General features: G+C 43.4%; 1 protein-coding gene across 4 annotated transcripts in view; it reads left to right on the forward strand.

Moving 5' to 3' along the window:
- The window catches only part of MRAP2 (melanocortin 2 receptor accessory protein 2), a 58,017-nt gene that overhangs the window by 1,328 nt on the left and 34,408 nt on the right, over window positions 1–22,281 (forward strand). For 2 of the 4 annotated variants that reach the window (XM_012001203.1, XM_012001204.1), the window contains exon 2: window positions 20,541–20,674. In XM_012001203.1, coding sequence (XP_011856593.1) covers window positions 20,548–20,674 — 127 coding nt within the window. In that variant the 5' untranslated portion in view covers window positions 20,541–20,547. Of the gene's footprint in view, window positions 1–15,732; window positions 15,909–20,358; window positions 20,421–20,540; window positions 20,675–22,281 lie in introns of those variants that run through there. The other 2 variants (XM_012001202.1, XM_012001205.1) reach the window with 2 other exon arrangements.

The raw sequence follows: 22,281 nt of genomic DNA on the forward strand, positions 1-22,281 counted from the left end.
GAGCCCCGTGCCTTCCCATCCTTTGTGTAATTGAGGAAGGCAAAGAGTAGTCTCTGCCGAAACCTGTTTGGAGGCGTTGTGGTTTCCACAGCATGTTAGATGGCACAGAATCTCAGCCACTACTCTGCATTTAGTTTGACAACAATGAAACACTCTGGTGTTTTGAAAGCAAAGGAAGCTTGAATGAATGTGTCCAGGCAGACGAGAGAAGGGAACTCTCATGCATAAATTAATTCTTACGAAAACCCCAAAAGTAAGTAGTGTTTTCAGTTTGCAGGTGGAGAAAATTGGATTGCGATATTAAATACGTTTTCCAAGGTGACTCCCCCAGTTAAGTAATAGTGGGCAGTAGGGGTCTGGAAGCTAGGACTGTGAGTCTAGTGTCCTTTAGGTACATTGCATGGGATACATAGTCAAGAACAGGTGCCAGAGAGTGACATGGGCCTGCAAGGATAAGGTCAGGAAAGCCAGAGGCCACTGTGAGCTGGGGGACCCACAAGGAGTTTTGTTCTTATGAGGAAGACCATCCAGTGTTTATGGAAGAATAGATGATATTAACAGGTGATAGGAAAAGGAAGAGTTTCTTCCAGTCTTATCTTTCTTTTCAAAATGGGAAGGCCAGCCTAAACCCTTTAAAGAGGATCTCGAAGCCCGAAACTGGACTGGATGTTCAAAGCCCGAATGGCAGACGTCCTAGACTAGTGAAAGCAATTATAGTCATCTTTGTGCAGGTATGAGAGATGAGAATGGACCCAGGAGAATTTTCAAGAGAGAAACATTGAATCCTCAAAAGAGGGAAACATTGAATCCTGGCAAGGTTCTAGAACAAATTCTTTAAGATAGCTCAAAACTACCTAGGGAAGCATTTACAAAGACTTATGCCAAACCAACTCCCTTCCCTTTTCTAGCAATCTCCTGGGCTATAGATCAGGGTATGCTGTATCCATTGTCTTCAAATGGATCAGTTTAGTGAATTGCAAACAGCAGTTTTTAAAACATGAAAACCAAAAGAAAGAAAGATATCAGAGTGCATTGCATGAGCAAGGGGAAGTACTGTTTTTGGAAGCACCGCTGGTGATGCACGTGTCCTGTTCTGCGCTGCTGATCCTGCTGCCTCTGCGTGAGTGTTCATACCCATTGCTGGCTGCCCCCTTTCAACCTTCTGAGCTAGGCCCACTCTGGTCACAGTGGGGATCATCTTCTTTTACCTTGCAAATTATATGTCATCAACATATTCTGGAAAGGTGTTCGCTTCCTCCTCCCCATTTCTGTCGGTCCCCAGACGCTGAAGTATTTTGTCAGTCAGAATTCATCTATGAATTATTTATCTGTGAACTTTTTTTGATAGCCACAGTTCATAGATAACTTTTATCAAACATATTAAATTAGTCCAAATTGTATAAAGAGAATATCACATCTGTCCTTTTTAGCTTTCAAGTGAAATGTTTTTGTTATTTGGAGTACAAAAAAACAATATGCTTATGATGTTTGTGTAATATATTTAAGGAACTGTTATTATACCAAGCTATGATATTTGGAAGATTACCAGATAATGCCTCATTGTGTCATTGATGAGTCAAAAAAAGACTCATCTATTCTTTTTTTTTTTTTAATTTTTCTTATTTTGGCTTTTTTTCCCCTAAATGAAATATCAAGGTAGATATATGAGAACCTCTCCATAACTCTTGAACCTACTGGTTACTTCAAAAGTATGAGGGTTCATCATGCAAAGGAATATGAAGAAATGTTTAAACAAACAAAATGAAAAATAATATGAGGGTTGAGCAAGGAGGCTTTGTTGAACAGATTTACTTCCTTCATCCCAAAGATAGTGATGGGGCCATCTGAGGGTGAGTTGAGCTGTCCATGTGCCTCTTGCATTTGGGGCTCACACAGCGGCCTAGGCAGCTGGATCACTCACTTTCCCAGAGTTTGTTGGGCAAAGGATGTCTGACGATGATCTGGGAGCCAGGTTGGGGCCACATGGGAGGAAGGGTTGGCCTAAGGGCGAGGACATCTGGCAGCAGAAGTAGGAATGAGCAGCCAGCTGAAGGAAGGTGAGTATTATTAACGCACCCATGTGAGGTATGAAGATAGTTAATTCAGTCCTGTCCTCCTGCTTTGATCTTGGAGTGATTTGAAACTGGCCAGCAGTTGAGTGGATGTGAAGAAATAGCAAAGAAGTTTACCTTCCCCCAACCCCAGCAGGAGACCAGCATGCAGCAGGACATTGCTGAAATAGGGCAGATTCATGTTATAATGGGTCAGAGTTTCTTTTGTTTCCAAAGATTAGATATTTTAATTCTTTTAGGTTTTTATATTTCTTATTTATTTATTCATTTGAGACAAAGTCTCATTCTGTCTGTTGCCCAGGCGGGAGTGCAGTGGCATGATCACAGCTCACTGCAGCCTCAACCTCCTGGACTTAAGTGATCCTCCCATCTCAGTCTCTCAGAGAGCTGGGACTACAGACACACACCACTATGCCCAGCTAATTTAAAAAGGTTTTTTTTTTTTTTTTTTTTTTGTAGAGATATAGTTTTGCTATGTTGCCCAGGCTGTTCTTGCATTCCTGGGCTCATATCCTTGCCTCCACATCCCAAAGTGCTGGGATTACAAGTGTGAGCCGCTGTGACTGGCCTGTTTTGGGACTTTGAAGTTGTTGCATGAGCAGAAACATCATGGGATCTACTCAAGTATTTGTTTGAGGGCAGGGAAGATGAATCCTTGAATATATTTTAAGGAGCAATAGAAAACCAAAATACAATTGACATTTGAGCAGGCCCCACAAGTTGTGCTAGCTCAGAGTAGGTAATATATGCTTGGGTTAAAATTAAGTAGAATAGCAATCTGTGTTTATTGTTACATTTACTTTTGATGAAGGAAGACTTAGAGGCAGAAGCAGTTAGAAAAGGAAATAAAATGTTTACTTCCCCAGAGTGCAAGGGAGTCAGACTTTATAAGACTGGCCCATCAAATAAAATCACAGTAAATACTTGAAAGAAAATATTCCCCCAAATTCTCCATGTACATTAGTCTGTTGTTCATGACGGAAAACAATTTTCTCTCACAGTTACCATATTCCTAAAAGTTGTGACTTGTTTTCAGACACCAGCATAGCAAAGAATCAAGGGAAAAATGGTTTCTTTAAGGGAGTGAGATGTGTTTGAAATTTTATTTTGGAGACCAACTTTCAGGCAGGGTGATCATGTTCTTTTTGCTTCATGTCAGGGTACAAAGTGATTTTTTTCTTGACTGCAGTGTGAGAAATACTTAGTACTATTGGAGAAGAGGAAAGTATGCATTTTCCTTGCAAACATGATTCTGCAGTCCCTTATAGTATTGTTGAGATGTGAGGTAAAAAAGCAGAAGTTGAGAATATCTCTATGAGATGCTAAAATTATGTATGTTAAAATCTGAGTTTAATTGTTGCTCATGTTTCTGTTATCAAGACCTGTGTAATTTTTGCCTCACTAGAGAACATTAGTAAAATTTCATAACCCTTCAAATGAAAATAGTTTGTAAGCTTCAAATAATTCTCCTGCATGGTGCATTTTGTTTTCTTCTTGCATGTCCTTGGTAATAGCAAAACCAACAATCACTGGAAGGCAGAGCAGGCTGAGGGAGGCGCTTCTTAAGGATTAGTTTTGAAGTTGCCTGGTTGAACAAGAGAGAAAAATTAGGAGCTGAGTGAGGGAATGTGGTTATAAACGTTTTCTATCTTTCTACAAACCTTTGTATAGATTATTTCAAGAAATATAATTCTATCTTGTGTGGGGAAAAACAGAAAGAAGAGAGAAAGAAACAAAATTAAGATCAACTATATCATATAAAACCTACATCATATTCCTACCAGTGTGATATGGTTTGGCTGTGTCCCCACCTATATCTCATCTTGAACTGAATTCCCATAATCCCCATGTGTTGTAGGAGGAACCCACTGGGAGGTAATTGAATCAGGGGGCGGGTTACCTCCATGCTGTTCTCATGGTACTGAGCTTTCAAGAGATCTGATGGTTTCAGAAGAGGCTTTCCCTGTCTCCACTCTGACTTCTCCTTGCTACCGCCATATAAAGAAGGAAGTGTTTGCTTCCCCTTTTGCCATGATTGTAAGTTTCCTGAGGCCTCCTTAGCCCTGCGGAACTGTGAATCAATTAAACCTCTTTGCTTTGTAAATTACTCAGTCTCATGTATGTCTTTATTAGCAGCATGAGAATGGACTAACACAGTAAATTGGTACTGAGGTAGTGGGGAACTGCTATTAAAGATACCAGAAAATGTGGAAGCGACTTTGGAACTGGGTAATGGGCAGAGGTTGGAACAGTTTGGAAGGCTCAGAAGACAGGAAAATGTTGGCAAGTTTGGACTTTCCTGGAGATGTAGAGGGCTCGGAAGAAGACAGGAAAATGTGGGAAAGTTTGGAACTTCCTAGAGACTTGCTGAATGGCTTTGACCAAAATACTGATAGTAATATGGACAATGAAGTCCAGGCTGAGGTATAGAGATGAGTAATTTGTTGGGAACTGGAGCAAAGGTGACTCTTGCTATGGTTTAGCAAAGAGACTGGTGACATTTTACCCATGCCCTAGTGATCTGTGGATCATCAGAGAGATGATTTAGGGTATCTGGTAGAAGAAATTCCTAAGCAGCAAAGTGTTCAAGAGGTGACAGAGCATAGAAGTTTTGGAAAATGTGCAACCTGACAATGTGGTAGAAAAGAAAAACCTATTTTCTGAGGAGAAATTCAAGCCAGCCGGTTGCAGAAATTTGCATAAGTAACAAGGAGTCAAATGTTAATTGCCAAGACAATGGGCAAAATGTCTCCAGGGCATGTCAGAGACCTTTGCAAGCAGCTCCTGCCGTCACAGACCTGGAGGCCTAGGAAGAAAAAATGGCTTTGTGGGCTGGTTCAGGGCCCCCATGCTGTGTGCAGTCTAGAGACTTGGTGCCCTGCATCCTAGCCATTCCAGCCATGGCTAAAAGGGGCCAAGGTATAGCTCAGGCTGTAGCTTCAAAGGGTTTAAGTCCCAAGCCTTGGCAGCTTCCATTTGGTGTTGAGCCTATGGGTACACAGAGGTCAAGAATTGAGTTCTGGGAACCTCCACCTAGATTTCAGAGTATGTATAGAAATGCCTGGATGTCCAGCTAGAAGTATGCTGCAGGGGCAGAGCCCTCATGGAGAACCTCTGTTAGGGCAACATAGAAGGGTAATGTGGAGTCAGAGCCCTCACACGAGTCTCCAATGGGGCACTGCCTAGTGTAGGTCTGAGAAGAGGGCCACTGTCCTCCAGTCACCAGAATGGTGGATCCACTGACAGCTTGCCCCATGCACCTGGAAAAGCCACAGACACTCAATGCCAGCTGTGAAGGCAACCAGGAGGGGGGCTGTACCATACAAAGCCACAAGGGTGAAGCTGCCCAAGGCTGTGGGAGCCCACCTCTTGCATCAGCATGACCTGAATGTGAGATATGGAGTCAAAGGAGAATATTTCAGAGCATTAAGATTTAATTACTGCTTTATTGGATTTCAGACTTGCATGGGGCCTGCAGATGTGAGACATAGAGTCAAAGGAGATTATTTCAGAGCTTTAAGATTTAATTACTGCTTTACTGGATTTCAGACTTGCATGGGGCCTGTAGCCCCTTTGTTTTGGCCAATTTCTCCCATTTGGAACAGGTGTGTTTACCCAATGCCTGTACCCCCATGGTATCTAGGAATTAACTAACTTGTTTTGTATTTTATAGGCTGATAGGCAGAGGGACCTGCCTTGTCTCAGGTGAGACTTTGGACTTGAACTTTTGAGTTAATGCTGGAATGAGTTAAGACTTTGGGGAACTGTTGAGAAGGCATGATTGTGTTTTGAAATGTGAGGACATGAGATTTGGGAGGGGCCAAGAGTGTAATGATATGGTTATGCTTTGTGTCTCCACCCATCTCATCTTGAACTGTAGTGCTCATAATCCCCATGTGTCATGGGAGGGACCTGGTGGGAGGTAATTGAATCATGGGGGCAGTTATCCCCATGCTGTTCTCCTGATAGTGAGTTCTCATGAGAGCTGATGGTTTTATAAGGGGCTTTCCCCTTTTTGCTCACACTTCTCCTTGCTGCTGCCATGTGAAGAAGGATGTGTTTGCTTCCCTTTCCACCATGACTGTAAGTTTCCTGAGGCCTCCTTAGCCATATTGAACTAATGTGAATCAATTTAACCTCTTTTGTTTATAAATTACCCAGTCTCAGGTATGTCTTTATTAGCAGTATGAAAATGGACTAAATCTTCCACTGAATTATCCCAATAGGAGAGGAGAGTTAATCCTTATTTCTACGATTCTGAAGCAGAGGCCAAAGGTGGCAGGAGCAAACATTTATTTGGTTCTTACAGTTTACTCTGTAACATACCTGCACTTATTTAATATAAAACATAATCCTCCAGGTCCTGTATTATTGATGCTCCAGGAAGATGAACCAGGTATGCCTTGAGACTCTGGGGACTATTTGGGATCCTTAGACCTAGGCAAGCTGAGGGACACTACATTCTTGCCCTCACTTTATAAAGCCCCTCTTTTCTGGCCAGGCCCCTCCCTGAAAGATGAGGAGGCTATGGTGTGCCTTGAGCCTGCACTGCCCTTGCACCCCAAGCTCTGGTTTGCTTCTAATTGATTGTACTGAGGTGGCAGTGGGTGCAGTAGGTGGAGAAACTACAAGAGCTACACATCCTAGTTTAAGACCCCAGGCCTCAGAAGATAAGATGTCATTAGAAAGTTCAGCTTTTCTACTGCTCTGTCCTAAGCTCTTAAATAAACCACTGCTCTAACTTACATTTCCATTTCTGCGGAACAGAGCTGGAAATACCTGGTACCGAGAGGTGACAACATGCTACCAGCCCTTGCTCTCCGCGCCTCCTTGGCCTTGGAGTCCACTCTGGCGGTGCTTGAGGAGCCCTTCAGCCCCCTCCCCCCCACGGCACTGTGGGAACCCCTCTCTGGGCTGGCTGAGGCCAGAGCCGGCTCCCTCTGCTTTTGGGGAGGTGTGGAGGGAGAGGTGTGGGCGGGAACCAGGGCTGCGCCCGCAGCGCCCACAACATCGGCAAGGCTGGCCTGCCAGTGTGAGTTCCGGGTGGGCGTGGGCTCAGCAGGCCCAGCGCTTGGAGCAGCCGGCCGTCGGCGCCAGCTCCCCCGGCAGTGAGGAGCTTGGCACCTGGGCCAGCAGTTGCAGAGGGTGTGCCGGGTCCCCCAGCAGTGCTGGTGTGCTGGCACTGCGCTTGAATTCTCGCTGAGCCTCAGCTGCCTCCCCGCGGGGCAGTGCTTGGGACCTGCAGCCAGCAATGCCCCAGCTTCCTCCCCTCCGACGTGGGCTCCTGCGCCTCCCGAGCCTCCCTGACAAGCGCGGCCCCCTGCGTCTCCGCGTAGGTCCCATGGACCGCCCAAGGGCTGAGGAGTGTGGGCACACAGCTCGGGACTGGCGGGCAACTCCGCGTGCAGCCCAGGTGCCAGATCCACTAGGTGAAGCCAGCTGAGCTCCTAGGACTAGTAGGGACTTGAAGAACCTTTATGTGTAGCTAAGGGATTGTAAATACACCAATCAGTACTCTGTATCCAGCTAACCTAGTGGGGACTTGGAGAACTTTTCTAGCGCTGTGTCTAGCTAAAGGATTGTAAACGCACCAATCAGCACTCTCTGTCTAGCTCAGGGATTGTAAACGCACCAATCAGCACTCTGTCAAAATGGACCAATCAGCAGGATGTGGGTGGGATCGGCTAAGGGAATGAAAGCAGACTGCCGGAGCCAGCAGTGGCAACTCCCTTGGGTCCCCTTCCACACTTTGGAAGCTTTGTTCTTTTGCTCTTTGCAATATATCTTGCTGCTGCTCACTCTTTGGGTCTACACCACCTTTATGAGCTGTAACACTCACCACGAAGGTCTGCAGCTTCACTCCTGAAGCCAGCAAGACCACGAACCCACCGGAAGGAAGAAACTCCGAACACCTCTGAACATCGGAAGGAACAAACTCCCAGACACACCCTCTTTAAGAACGGTAACACTCACCACGAGGGTCCACGGCTTCATTCTTGAAGTCAGTGAGACCAAAAACCCACCAATTCCGGACACAGTACCTCTCCTTTTCACTCGTTTGCTAAAAGAATGGTTCAGCTCAGGACCGTAACAAATAGTGTGTGATATGGTGTGTGCTGCTTGGAGACAGATACTATGAGCCAAAAATACAAAGTAGTCTTGTTTGGCAAGTCATTCTCACAGTGATTTAAGACACGGCCAGTCTCTCTTATTCTTATTGTGCCAAGTGTTTCAAAAACTCCACTAATTGAATTTAAAGAGTGGTTGATTCTCTGGTATTCTTAAAATGATCTAATTTGAAAGTTTAAGATCTTTAAAGTTTTAATTCACTTAGCCAGGCTGTTTTAGAATAGCAGCTATGTAAAACAGTATGACTCAGTGAGAGGCCAAGTCTAGTCTTTGGGGAGTCTGATGTATACTTTCTTGCTGCTAAAATGAGAGATTCAGATAATCCATGTAATGGGATTTGAGAGAAGAGAGAGATCCTCGTGTGGTGAAATAGTTGGAGAGATCTCTTTGGAGGAGGTAATATCTGATCCCTACCCACAAAGGTAGACAGGAATCTGGAGAGGAGGAAGAGGAAGTCCAACTTGCAGGTGGAACTGAATGGGCAAAAGCTCAGAGGACCATGTTTGAGGGTTTCCCCACCCCAGGTTCCTGTACCATCATGAGCCCTCCCTTTTTTAATGACCCTGTTGTTTCTACTATCTATGTCTTCAGGCTTTTTTGTTGCCCCTTAACCCGTGTGTGTGTGTGTGTGTGTGTGTGTGTGTGTGTGTGTCGGGGTGGGTGTGAGGGGGTGGGTGGGTGTATTTGAAAAAGTGAAGTTCATTGTGTGGGAGAGGATAGTTTAAAATAACAAGCCTGAATGAATTCTTTAAGAGCACAGTCTGCAGTCCTTGACTTTTTGACCTCTACTAAATCTTCCATAGTTAAACAACAGTGTTTAGAATATCCTTGTTGATCTGAATGGACTCATAATAATTTTAGCATGTTCAAAACTAGTGCTCTTTCTCCAGGAAGGGCATATTTATGAGAACTTAGTGGACGTGTTTGCTGAAGATGGCATGAACTGGAATAGATTAATGACATTTTGTAAATATTTTCTTTTCAAAAATGTATTTATTTTTTAGTTATAGTAAGAGTGATTGGTATAAAGTAAGTCATTTTTAATGGACTTCCTGGGACAGTTTAATTAGTTCACCAAAGAGAACATTGTTTTCCCCAAATTAGTTTCAGCACTGTTATTAATTTGCTTGGGCTGCCATAACAAAATACCGCAGACTGGGTAGCTTAACCCACAGGAGTTTATTTTCTGTTTTCTTTTTTTGAGACGGAGTTTCGCTCTTGTTGCCCAGGCTGGAGTGCAATGGCAGGATCTCGGCTCACCGCAACCTCCGCCTCCCAGGTTCAAGTGATTCTCCTGCCTCAGCCTCCCAAGTAACTGGGATTAGAGGCATGCGCCACCACGCCCGGCTAATTTTTGTATTTTTAGTAGAGATGGGGTTTCTCCATGTTGGTCAGGGTGGTCTTGAACTCCTGGCCTGAGGTGATCCACCTGCCTCGGCCTCCCAAAGGAATTAATTTTCTCACAGTTCTGGGGACTGAAAGTCCAAGATCAGGGTGCTGGTCACGTAGGTTTACTCCAATGGCCAGAAGGGAAGCTCTGCTCCAGGCCTCCCTCTGGCTTGCAGCCGCTGCCCTCTTGCTGCCTCTTCACATGGTTGTCCCTCTGTGCATGGGCTCCCTTGATGCCTTTCTCTGTGTGTTCTAATCTCCTCTTCTTATGAAGATATTCTTCAGAATGGATGAGGGTCTCATTTTAACTTAATTACCCCTTTAAAGGCCCTATGTCCAAATACAGTCACATTCTGAGATACTGGGTGCTAGGGCTTCAACATATGGATGTTGGGGGTGGGGACACAATTCAGTCCATACAGCACCGTATTCACATTGTAGTATAGTAGGGGCTCCACACCCGTGGGTTCCACATCTGTGGATTTAGCCAATTGTGGATGGAAAATATTTAAACAAGAAAAGGATAGTTAACTAGATTTGAACAAAAAAAAAAAAGGATACTGAACATGCACAGACTCTTTTTTCCTTGTAATTTATTCCCTAAATAATACAGGATAGCAAATATTTACATAGCATTTATATTGTATTAGGTATTATAAGTAATCTAGAGATTATTTAAAGTATACTGGAGGCTGTGCATAGGTTCTATGCAAATACTACACCGTTTTATACTGGGGACTTGAGAATCTCTGGATTTTGGTGTTTGAGAGGTCCTGGAACCAAGCCTGCACAGATGCTAAGGAATGACTGAATATATGTATACACAGTGAATGATGGTAGTGACGCTGGACATGCTGGACATGGGCAGCCAAGATGAACTTGAATAAGGTGTTGGTGGAGCTGTCAGGTGCAGCCGATGAGGCTGCGAGGGCAGAGATCCAAATCTGCATTGAAGCCAGTAAGGCCCTGATGAAGGTCCTGGAGTTGGCAAGCCTGTCCCCGAGACCTATGTGCTCTGCAGCCACCTCCACAAATGACCTGCCCCCACCCCTCACCCTTCCTTAAAGATGAAGAAGCCTGGAAAAAAAAAAAAAAGGTATACACACAGGCTGGGCACAGTGACTTACACCTGTAATTCTAGCACTTCGGGAGGCTGGGGGTGGGCGGATGACTTAAGGCCAGGAGTTTGAGACCAGCCTGGCCAACATGGTGAAACCCTGTCTCTCCTAAAAATACAAAAAGTAGGTGTGGTAGTGCACGTCTGTAATCCCAGCTGCTCAGGAGGCTGAAGCATGAGAATGGCTTGAACACAGGAGGCAGAGGTTGCATTGAGCCGAGATCGTGCCACTGCACTCCAGCCTGTGTGAGGAGCGAAACTCTGTCTCAAAAAAAAAAAAAGTATATCTAGACACACACACACAATGTGTATGTTCACATGTGTGTGCTTTCACATGCATGTGAACACATATACACACCCATAATACAAATAGATACAGACCACTGAGTTTGTGATACAAGTGAAAAGCAACTTGATAATTTTGTTAAGTGACAGAATCATAGATCTGGAAGGACTTTCACTACATCCCTTTCAGTTCTTTTCCTTTGTTTATAGAGGGGGTGAATATTTCAGCCATAATAGGTAGCTCTCATGTGAATGTAGTAGACAGAGGCAGTGTCATGCGAACTCCCATGGAAGTGTCTGCTTGCTGTGAAAGTATTGATGTCAAACTGCTAGTCCTCCTGTCTTGCAGAGGACTGCCTTTGTTGTGAAATTACATCTTCTCTACTTGGAGGGTGTTTAAGATAACTGTCTACAAAATGATAATTATTAATAATGGTTGTTTTTAAAATTTTTCCTTACTTTGCAAAATAAAAATGCTGGCAAGTCTGTATTTCAGGTCCATGAAAACTGGCTGGTCTCTAGAAAACATTCCCCAGAGACTGGATGGAACCAGTTTAATGAAATTAAGGTGCTTCCTTTTTGTTGCTGGGAAGCTGCTAGTTTTAAATGTAATCCATGAGAAGGGCCTGAAAGCTTTGGAATGATAATCTGTGGTGGACTTCTCCTGAAATGAACTGGGGTAATGACAGGTACAACAGAAGGTAAAGCTTATAGAAAGGAGAATTTGACCGGGTGCGGTGGCTTATGCCTGTAATCCCAGAACTTTGGGAGGCCAAGGCAGGTGGATCATGAGATCAGGAGATGGAGACCATCCTGGCTAACATGGTGAAACCTCGTCTCTACTAAAAGTAGAAAAAATTAGTCGGGTGTGGTGACATGCGCCTGTAGTCCCAGCTACTCAGGAGGCTGAGGCAGGAGAGTCACTTGAATCCAGGAGGCGGAGGTTGCAGGGAGCTGAGATCACACCACTGCATTCCAGCCTGGGCCACAGAGCGAGACTCCATCTCAAAAAAAAAAGGAGAATTTGGGAAGTGGCTAGTGTGTTTCCAGGACTGGTCAGGGTGAGAGGACCATGAACTGGCAAAGCACACATATTCTGCCACCTGTCTAAGACTCTCCCAGGGGTTGAAAGGGGTGATTCCTCACAGCTTAGAGGGAGTGTTCCTTTTACTTGAAAGGGAATCCCCACAGGGCTGCTGAAAAAAGCAAAGCTGGATCCTTGAAGGTGGACCAGGGAGGAAGGATCCACACAGGGAGGGGTGCTCAGATGTCTCAGCACCCTCTGTCATCCTCTGGGGTTCTCTTTTGCTTTAGAGAGTTCTCATTACCCTCCCCTCAAGTGCTATGATTGGGAAGCACTGCTTCTTGTTATTTTTCTAAAAACTATTTGTATTATTTAATTAATTAATTTATTTTTGAAACAGCATTTTGCTCTGTCACCCAAGCTGGAGTGCAGTGGGGTGATCTCAGCTCACTGCAATCTCTGCCTCTTAGGTTCAAGCAATTCTTGTTCCTCAGCCTCTCAAGTAGCTAGGATTACAGGCATGCACCACTATGCCTGGCTAATTTTTGTATTTTTAGTAGGGATGGAGTTTTGCCATGTTGGCCAGGCTGGTCTTGAACTCCTGGGCTCAAAGCAATCCACCTGCCTTGACCTCCCAAGGTGCTGGGATTACAGGCATGATCCACCAAGCCTGGCCTAAAAAAAAAAATTATAAACAATATTTAGAACTTTTTTGTATTTTGGTTAAATATGCATAATATAAAATGCACCGTTTTTGAATGTATAGTTCAGTGGCATTAAATATATTTACATTGTTGTACAACCATGACAACTATCCATTTCCAGAACTTTTTCATTATCTCAAACTGAAACTCTTTACTGGTAAATAGCAATTTCCCATTTCCCCACCCTTAGCTCCTGATAACCACCATTCTGCTAGGTTGGTGCAAAAGTAATTGTGAATTTTGCCATTAAAAGTATTTGCAAAAACCACGATTACGTTTGCACCAACCCAATACTTGCTGTCTTTAAGAATCTGGCTATTCTAGGTACCTCATATATGTAGAATCATGCAATATTTGTCCGTTTGTAACTGGCTTATTTCATTTAGCATAATGTTTTCAAGGTTCATCAAAGTTGTGGCATGTTTCAGAACTTCATTGCTTTTTAAGGCTTAATATTGCATTGTACATACAACATTTGGTTTATGATTCATCTGTGATTGGACACTTGGGTTGTTTTGACCTTTTGGCTATTGTAAATAATAAACTGTTATGAACTTAGGTGTGCATAAATATCTGTTCAAGTCTCTGCTTTCAGTTCTTTTGTGTATATATCCAGAATTAGAATTGCTGTATCATATGGTTATTCCATGTTTAAATTTTTGAGAAACTGCTATACTGTCTTCCACAGTGACTGTACCTTTTTACCTTCCTACCAGCAGTGCACAAGGGTTCCAGTTTCTCTATACCCTCACCAATACTTATTTTCTGATTTTTGATCATTACCATGTTAATAGGGTATGAAGTGGTATCTCATTATGAAGATTTCTTTTTGATAGTTGGTTCTTTGACTTGACACTTGTAATTTAAAGCGTGCTTTCCCTAAGAGTTTAGAGATAGAGCAAAAATAAAGTAGTCATGGGAACTCAGAAAACCTAACTGTAATAAAAGTGACTGACTTGGTATTCTACTGGTGCTCTCAACTAGCCTAGAATTTTTTGAAGGACAGACCAAGAAAAGCAAGGTCTAGAAAAGGCTAGAGTTAAGCCTATGCCTTTCCTGTGATTGGGGAAGCCAGCTCCACCATGATAGCATGTTGTGGTGGCAACAGGACATTGACATTGGAATACAGGACGGCAGTCTAACACGTAGATACACATGTAGTGGGATGGAGCATTACGGTTCTGTTTTGTCATATTATTACAACTCCCTTGTCCTGATTCTACTTTCACTAGCTAATCTTCTGATCTTAAATTTTGTTTCCCAGACCATGTAAAACATGTGCTGTGGTCAGCGTGAAAATTGTTTTCCTTATTCAACAAATGGATATGCTCGTTATAAATCATTCTGCTATGCTTGGTTAGCATGACTGAGTCCATAAGGGCTTTCTCGTCTCTGGAAAACTGAAAATTCAGTTCCCTGACTCTGTAGAGCCAGGGGCAGAGGTGCAGTCGTATCTCAGGGCCATGCCTCTTCTCTTCTCTGGAAATTTTCTCCAGATGGAGACTTTACAGCTTCTTTACTGGGTGTGTAAACATGAAATTCTTCTTGATGTCCAGCTGAAGTCTATTAGAATGGGACTAACCTGTGGAGTACTACAGAGCCAGGAAACACTCAACTTTAAAAATTACTTCTGGCTGGGTACAGTGGCTCATGCCTGTAATCCCAGCACTTTGGGAGGCAGAGGCAGGCGGATCACCTCAGGTCAGGCGTTTGAGACCAGCCTTGGCAACATGGTGAACCCTTTCTTTACTAAAAGCACAAAATCTAGCCAGGCATGGTGGTGCATACTTGTAATCCCAGCTACTAGGGAGGCTGAGGCAGGAGAATCGCTTGAACCCAGGAGGCGGAGGTTGCAGTGAGCTGAGATTACACCACTGCACTTAAGCCTGGGCAACAGAGGGAGACTCCATCTCAAAAAACAAAAAAACAAAAAAACAAAAAACAAAAAACTTCCTAGCCTGTTTACTACCATATAGGTGGCCAGGCATAACAGAAAGAGGTAGATTTATGAATACAAACTGCTTGTCCCCTTTGAGACACCAGCTGGTGAAAGAAGGGTGCCCACTTCTTAATTAAGCAATTCTTTATTTCAGGTGGTGACTACATATCTATCAGTGTAAAATATTAAGTCCCATTTCTGTTTTTGGCAGTTGTTCTTCTATTGGCATTGATTTTTCTGTTAAGATGGAAGAAGTCTTCAGGCTTGGGAACACTTTTTGTTCGCTGCCTTGCTGCTGGAAACAAGTTGCTGACTGCACAGGAGAAGCAGGGATAGGCAGGAAATAGATACATCCTGAATTCTCTGTCAGCTGTCAGTCACCATTTTTTGAGGACTGCTGGGTAATTGAGTACTTTCTAGGAAACACTAGAGAATGTCATAAAACTTGGCAGTGTAGAGAAATATGGGAAGTATGTCCATTTGAAAAGGAAGAGCCCAGCATGCGTACGTGTGTGTGTGTGTGTGTGTGTGCGTGCGTGTAACATCTCTAGACTGAATTGAGTTGCCAGAGCATCAGACTTCAAAAGAGTCATACTCGAGTCAAAATAGTAGTAAGGAGGAGAAGACTACAAAGTCCTGAAAGCATGATCTTTTTTATTTAATTGGAGGAAAGAAAAATCCATGCCCCATGAAAGACACCACTGACAAAATGGATTCACAGAAAAAGAATCAGCAGACCTGGAAATTAAGTGGGAAGTGCCAGTAGAAGGTGGTGGTTTATGCAGACTCTATAAAAAGGAAAAGTAAACTGGAGAATAACACCATGTTACTGTTTTTAAAGCACTGCCCTGGGAGGACAATGTGGCAGCTGTGATTGAGAGGGTCAAGCATGATCCCTTGCTGGGAGGTGCTGCCTTATAGAGATGCTTTAAGAAGATCCAGCTGGCTCGGAGTGTGATTCATAATGTTGAAGTCTCTCATTTTCTATGTGACCCTACCCACTTAGACATGGGTACACTGGGGTGCACCATTGTTCTGTGCAAGGAGGAAATTAAGCTTCTAAAGTTGCAATTCTGAAGTTCCCACCTTGGGCTCATCAGCCGCCAAAGTGCAGCGTGGCTGAGCTTTATCTTTGGTTTCTCAAGTCTCTTTGCTGGAAGAGAGAGAGGGTTATGAGTCACAAGGGTGACTTCTCTATGTTGTGTGGGACAGTCATTCCTGGAAGTAAGATGAAGAAGGATAAGAAGAGGTAACTAACAAGACCTTCCTGGCATGGGCCAGAACAGAGGTTGGTGGTCCTGGGTGGCATGCCTACTTTTGGAGTTTGAGGATTGAAGAGGAAGGTGGGAGAGTCATTGCAGTTGGGAATTTTGATCATCTGACTGGCCATTAGGTCTTCCCCTGTACAAACTGGTCAGCATAGGTCTTTGGATTTGTGGCATTGGCTGGCAGTTTCTTGGAATGCCTTAGTAGCTGTGCTGTCAGTTGTGTGCATGTTTGTGTGGGGGCATGCTCATTTTTCAGGGTTTCTGGCACCTTTTGGATTCTTCTTAATGTGCTAGTCCTTTGCCTGGGTTAGTGGTCACTTGAAAAACTCATCTGCTGATGTTGACCCCTTAACATGGAAAAAAAGTGTCTAACTCCAAAGAAGCAGCCCCCTTGCTGTGCATACCATCGTAATCCACTAAGGATATTGACACAAAGCCATTTATTCATAAATAATGGCTTTATGATTAGAATAGAATTTATTCATAGAACTACTTTGGGAAGTTCTATGTCTGAGTACATCTCCTCAAATTCAGGGAGGTGGAGAGAATTGCTTCATCCATTTTTAAGAAGGTAGAGAGGGCTGGGCACGGTGACTCACGCCTATAATTCCAGCACTTTGGGAGGCCCAGGCAGGCAGATCACCTGAGGTCAGGAGTTTGTAGACCAGCCTGGCCAACATGGCGAAACCCTGTCTCTACCAAAAACACAAAAATTAGCTGGATCTGGTGATATGTGCCTGTAGTCCCAATTTCTTGGGAGGCTGAGGCAGGAGAATCACTTGAACTCAGGAGGCAGAGGTTGCAGTGAGCCGAGATCTCACCACTGCATTCCAGCCTGGGTGACAGAGGGAGACTCCCCTCAAAATAAAAGAAGGAAAAGAGGCCAGGTGTGGTGGCTCATGCATGTAATCCCAGCACTTTGGGAGGCCAAAGCAGGAGGATCGTTTCAGCCAGGGAGGTCAATGCTGCAGTGAACTGTGATTGTACCATTGCACTCCCACCTGGGCAATAGAGTAAGACCTTGTCTCAAAAAAAGAGGGACGGGGAGGAAAAGAGAGTGCCCAGGAGTGGTATAGGAACCTGGGTTGGAGCGGGAAAGATTGGATAGTCCGAAGAAGGGATGAAAGGGATGGGAATGTGGGTTGGAGAAGAGGTGATGGTTTAGTGAGAGGTGTCTGGGCCTGCTCACCACGCTTTCTCTGTTTGGGTTTGTGATCTTCCCTCTTCCCCGACAGTGGGCTGGCATGGGCTACACTACCCTGTGCACACCTGGAAAAGGTAAGCTTCCTTTCAGGGCTAGCTTTGGGATGCAGTCCTAATCTTCATTTTTGCTTTTGTTGGCAATGATGCTTTCAGCTGCCCAAAAGAGCAATTTAGTCTCTCTGATGTGGAAGCTTGTTTAGGATATGTTTCTGTCAAAGAAGTTATTTTTCATGACTCTAATATCATAAAGAAATCTGACATTAAGAAAATCTCAGGGTGGGGAGGGTGGTTCTCAGGAGTGGTAGCCACACAGACAGCAGCTGCCCGTGGAGCTGCCGCTTCCTGCTGTTGTGTTCAAGACAGAGCAGCTGCCGGCCTGTCAGCACCCCAGGGAGTGAGGCTCAGTGCCAGGCTACCTCCCTTACTGCGTGGATGGCCCAGATCATGCACACTGTGGTGGAATAGCAGACTCAGGGGGCTGCTGCTTGGACATGCTGGCGGTTCCCAGCTTATGTTTCAGCAAAGCTTGGAGGGTCACTGCGGGCTTGGTAATGGGGATGACGCAGAACACTTCCCTAGCACTGCCTTATGTTTGTTGTTGGTCCTTGTGCATCTGATGGCCTAAGCTGGTTAATTTGAGACTTGCATGAAAAAATAATGCCTCGTGGACTTTTTCAAGGGCACTAGGTGACTGCTTTAAAGAAGAGGTCAGAGGTTCTGTCCTCCAAAGCTATCTTTGGGATTCAAGAAGTGAGAGGAAAGAGCCAGTGGAGACAAATGCCTCTCCTTTTGTTTGAAGGCTACTCAGACAACTGGTGGCTGCTTGGGGAGAGCTGGTGTCACATTTCATTCTGCAGAATGAGAACCTCCTGTAGGCTGGCTCTGTTATTCAGTCATTCTTGTCTGTCAGTGTTGGTCAGAACTTCACTTCTCTCTTCCCACCTTCAGGACTTTTGCACATATAACTTATATTGCCCTTTGGTAATGCCCTTTAGTAATCAATCCCTGAATAGTTCATTTAGATGAAAGGGGATAGTGTAAGGGGCAGAAAAAGAACGCATGTCTCTGTTGTAGGGTGGGTGGTTGATATTCCTTACAGTTCACTCTTACACAGACACATTTTATTGACTAGTTCCTGACCGGCCCTATGAGGGTGATGTTACTGCTGCTTTCTGACTGGTCCTGTGGACCCTGGCAGCCACAGATGAGGGTCCCACTGTGTGCTGACTTTGAGAACTATGTGGCTGTGGGAGAACAGCTCTCAGTTCTGTGGTGCTCTGAATACACACCCTCCGTCTTTATTTTCTTCATTCCTTTAAGTACTTTTCACTATTTTTCTGTTGCAGATGAAGTTGAGTGCCTCCCTCCACTCTGCTGTTACAGTAGTTGTAATGTTGATTTCTACTAAAAATGATATGATCAAACCACACTTCATCTTATTTTCCTTAATGAAGAAAAAAAGAGAGAAATACTATTTTATTTTTGAGTTGGTAGAACAGCATGAATCCCAGGATGTAAATGTTGATCATTTTAACTTTCAAATGATCTAAACACCTTTAAGTAATTTTTGGTCATAGTTTTATTTATTTGTCTGGGCACCGTGGCTCACAGCTGTAATCCCAACACTCTGGAGGGTGAGGCAGGTAGATTGCTTGAATCAATCAGTTAACACTTGGTGCATTTGGTAAGAATTGGCTGGCCAGGGAGTTGGGTGTGTCTGAAGAGCAAAGCGAGGCTTTTCTATTCAAGATCAGCATTTCTAATTAGTAGTTGTGCGGCCTGCTAATATTTTTCTTAATTTTTCATGCAACATCACATTTAATTTTTATAGCAACTCCATGAAGTGGGTACCATAATCATCTTCATGTTACTAGTGGGAAAACTGAAGCTCAGATTTTTTTTTCATGGCTCTATAGCAGGGATTGGCAAAGTTTTTCTGTAATATAAGACCAGAAAGTAAATATTTTAGGCTTTTTGGGCCCATCCTTTGAACAGTATGATGACATGGGGTTAGAGTCCTTTTCTGTGGAGTCATGTCTGGGATGGGAAAGAAGGGGTGAGGGAAAGGGGAGAGTGATGCAGAAGTGTGGCGGAAGGGTGGTGGTGGTGATTTTGCCCCAGCTTCCCTGAGGATTGTGCCCTGGAGGCAGTGGGGAGGGGTGCAGGCTAAAGAAACCTCAGAAAGCTCTTGAAGCGGGCGCAGTGGTAGTGACTGCTCAGTGAATCTTCGTTTCCGCTGGTATTTCATTCAAATTTTCTCTTATGTTACTGCTATGTGTCGCTTTGTCTCCCTTTCTCCATTGTAAGGGAAGGCCTGTGGAGTACTGATCTGTCTCAGGCATCTCTGCCCATCCCACAGTGTGCAGTGTCTTGCACACCGTAGGTGCTCAAGCACAGTTATTGAACACAGGCTGCATTGACTTATCACCTTCAGCATGCATGCTGCGCAGTGCAATCATCTTCTCCCAAAGAAGTCAGGATTTTTTGGTCTAAAATAGTCACAGTTAACAAAGATACTCGGGAAATCCTGAAAATATGATAAATTTCAGGAGTAAGCAGTTGGACAAGTTGTGGACTTCTGTTGAGGATCTTCTGCAAGATCCACTCTGCAACTTTTGTTGCCTGTTTTTCTTTATTCACTCCTTTTTATTAAACTTAGTTTCCTCTAACCCCACTGGAAGCAAGAAAAGCAAACAAACAAACAAAACCTTAGGTTGCTTATCTCCATTGTTGCATAGTAGGTGTTCAATGTATACATACTGAGCTAGTTCATTTCTGATACTAATTTGATTACTTCTCCTAAACATTCTTTCTTCTTACAAAATTCTCTGTCCTCTACCTCCCAAATCCCACAAAACTTCTCACCTCCACACATAGGCTGATTACTCGGGAATGGTACAGGAGGCCCTTGGTGATTCTAATTGATGAAAGACTAAAAAATTCCCTTATGGGAGAACTGAAATCAATGTCAATCTGAGATTGAGTAATACATCAAGTTAGTATCAGAAATGAACTAGCTTCAGCAGACTCTTTACATACTCTTGCAGGTATAGGTGCTGAGGCTGAAACTGTAAGCTCAGAGGTTTTGACATACTCTTTCCCTCCTTTCCTTCTTTCCTTCATCAATTACTGAACATTGGTTATGTGCCAGGCATTGGGTTAAGTTCACAAAAAAATACAGTGTCTGGTTTCAAATACATTTATTCCAGTCTAGTGGCGAGATAAAAGGAAGTAGTGGCCATATGACATGAGGTGTGGGCAGCTGGTAAGAACCTCTCCTGGCCTAGGGGGTAAGACCTCCTCAAGGGGTTTGCTGCCAAACTCCTGAATGTGATCAAGAGTAATTAAGGTAACTGTGCAGCTCTGGATGAATTAACAGGTTCTGCGCTTGACTTTCTCTATTTGTACAGGTTGAAGATGTCTGCCCAGAGGTTAATTTCTAACAGAACTTCCCAGCAATCGGCATCTAATTCTGATTACACCTGGGAATATGAATATTATGAGATTGGACCAGTTTCCTTTGAAGGACTAAAGGCTCATAAATGTAAGTTTTATACAATTCCTCATTATAAGCACAAGTTGTATTTCTCTTAACCTGTGAAATCCCCAAGGATTATTTCTCCTGAACATTCTGTCTTCTTACAGAACCCTCTGTCCTCTGCCTCCCAAATCCCACAAAACATCTCGCCTCCATACATAGGCTGATTGCTCGGAAATGGTACAGGAGGGCCTTGGTGATTCTAACTGATGAAAGACTAAAAAATTCCTGTAGTAGGAGAACATGAATCAATGTCAAGCTGAGATTGAGAATTTTGAAAAAGCATTTGCTATTTTAGCTCCTCCAAACTGTGAATGTTTGAACTATCAAAAATATGTATAAAAATAGGATCTGGAACTGTTGTTTGAAGAACTTTCTTTTGTAACACAGCAGCATCTTTTCATCCCAGTTGGTTTTCTAGAGCTATGGAGAGCAGTGTATCCATGTGTGTTCATAATGACGGGCCAGAATAGCCTGCAATCATTTCTAACCCTGTGTTCTAGGCATGAATTGTGTTTCATGCTATTGGAGTAATTAAGGGTCCAGCACAGAGCAAGGAAATGTAATTCTGTGAGACGTTGCTATTCGACTCCAGTCATAAGTGAATGCTGACTGGCCAGCATGAGACATCCTTGTTTCACTAAGTAGAGTTAACAGTTAACATGGTAGGCAGGAACTGCTGCCCAGTCTCAGGTCCTGTCTTGGTAACCCCGTAAATATCCCTGAAATGTTCGCTTTTGTCAGAGTGAATTATCCACAGCACTGTAAAATTTTTATGTTCTTAACTGGTCCAGGTTAGTGGGACACATTAGGAAATATAAGAGGACTTGGAGACACAAATGTAGCAAAGAAAGCATTTTCATTCCTTTAATTATTTCCTGGCTGCTTCTATCCTGACCTGTCTTGGCATTCATGATCTCTTGCACCAGCTTGGTGCTCTTTTGCAAGAACGGCTTTCTATTTTTGTTCCTTTAGCAAAAATCATTAACTAAACCATATGTCCTTTACCCCTTAAGTGAGTAGTAATAATTAAATACTTTCACTCATTCCTTTATTGACATCTACTCAGTATTTCTTTGTGGAAAAAAAGCACATGGCATTCATTAAGGTATGCTGTCATTGATTATCTGATAGAAGGCTGTTGGGTGTGAAATCACCCTCCTTAATTTACTTAAATTCTTTAATATGTTGTTTTTCTAGGATAACTTTTATGTAAGGACAATTGCTTGTTCTGAATTATAGTGGAAATCAAAATGACTGGGAAAATTGCCACATATTTTCTTGAAATGTGGGCTTTTACAGCTTGGTGACATCAACTTTATTTTTGTGTCAGCTTGCTCCTGTCTCTTTTCCTTAGTATAAGGGGCACAGAAGACAGGCCTACTGCTATAATTTTGGTTGGTACATTTCCAGAGACAATTGAATAAAATCTTTTGTGAGGATATTTCATTCTAGAAATAATTATAACTGGAAAACTTCCTGAGAAACATAGGCAAAGGTGTGACTCATTCTTTCCTTACTTACACTACCTACCATACCATTAATAACAACTGCTTTTGTTAATTTTAATATTCACATCAAGATAAAACAAAAATTCCTGAATACTTACTGTT

The sequence above is a fragment of the Mandrillus leucophaeus genome, unplaced genomic scaffold (assembly GCF_000951045.1).
Source record: "Mandrillus leucophaeus isolate KB7577 unplaced genomic scaffold, Mleu.le_1.0 Scaffold652, whole genome shotgun sequence".
Classification (NCBI taxonomy): domain Eukaryota; kingdom Metazoa; phylum Chordata; class Mammalia; order Primates; family Cercopithecidae; genus Mandrillus; species Mandrillus leucophaeus.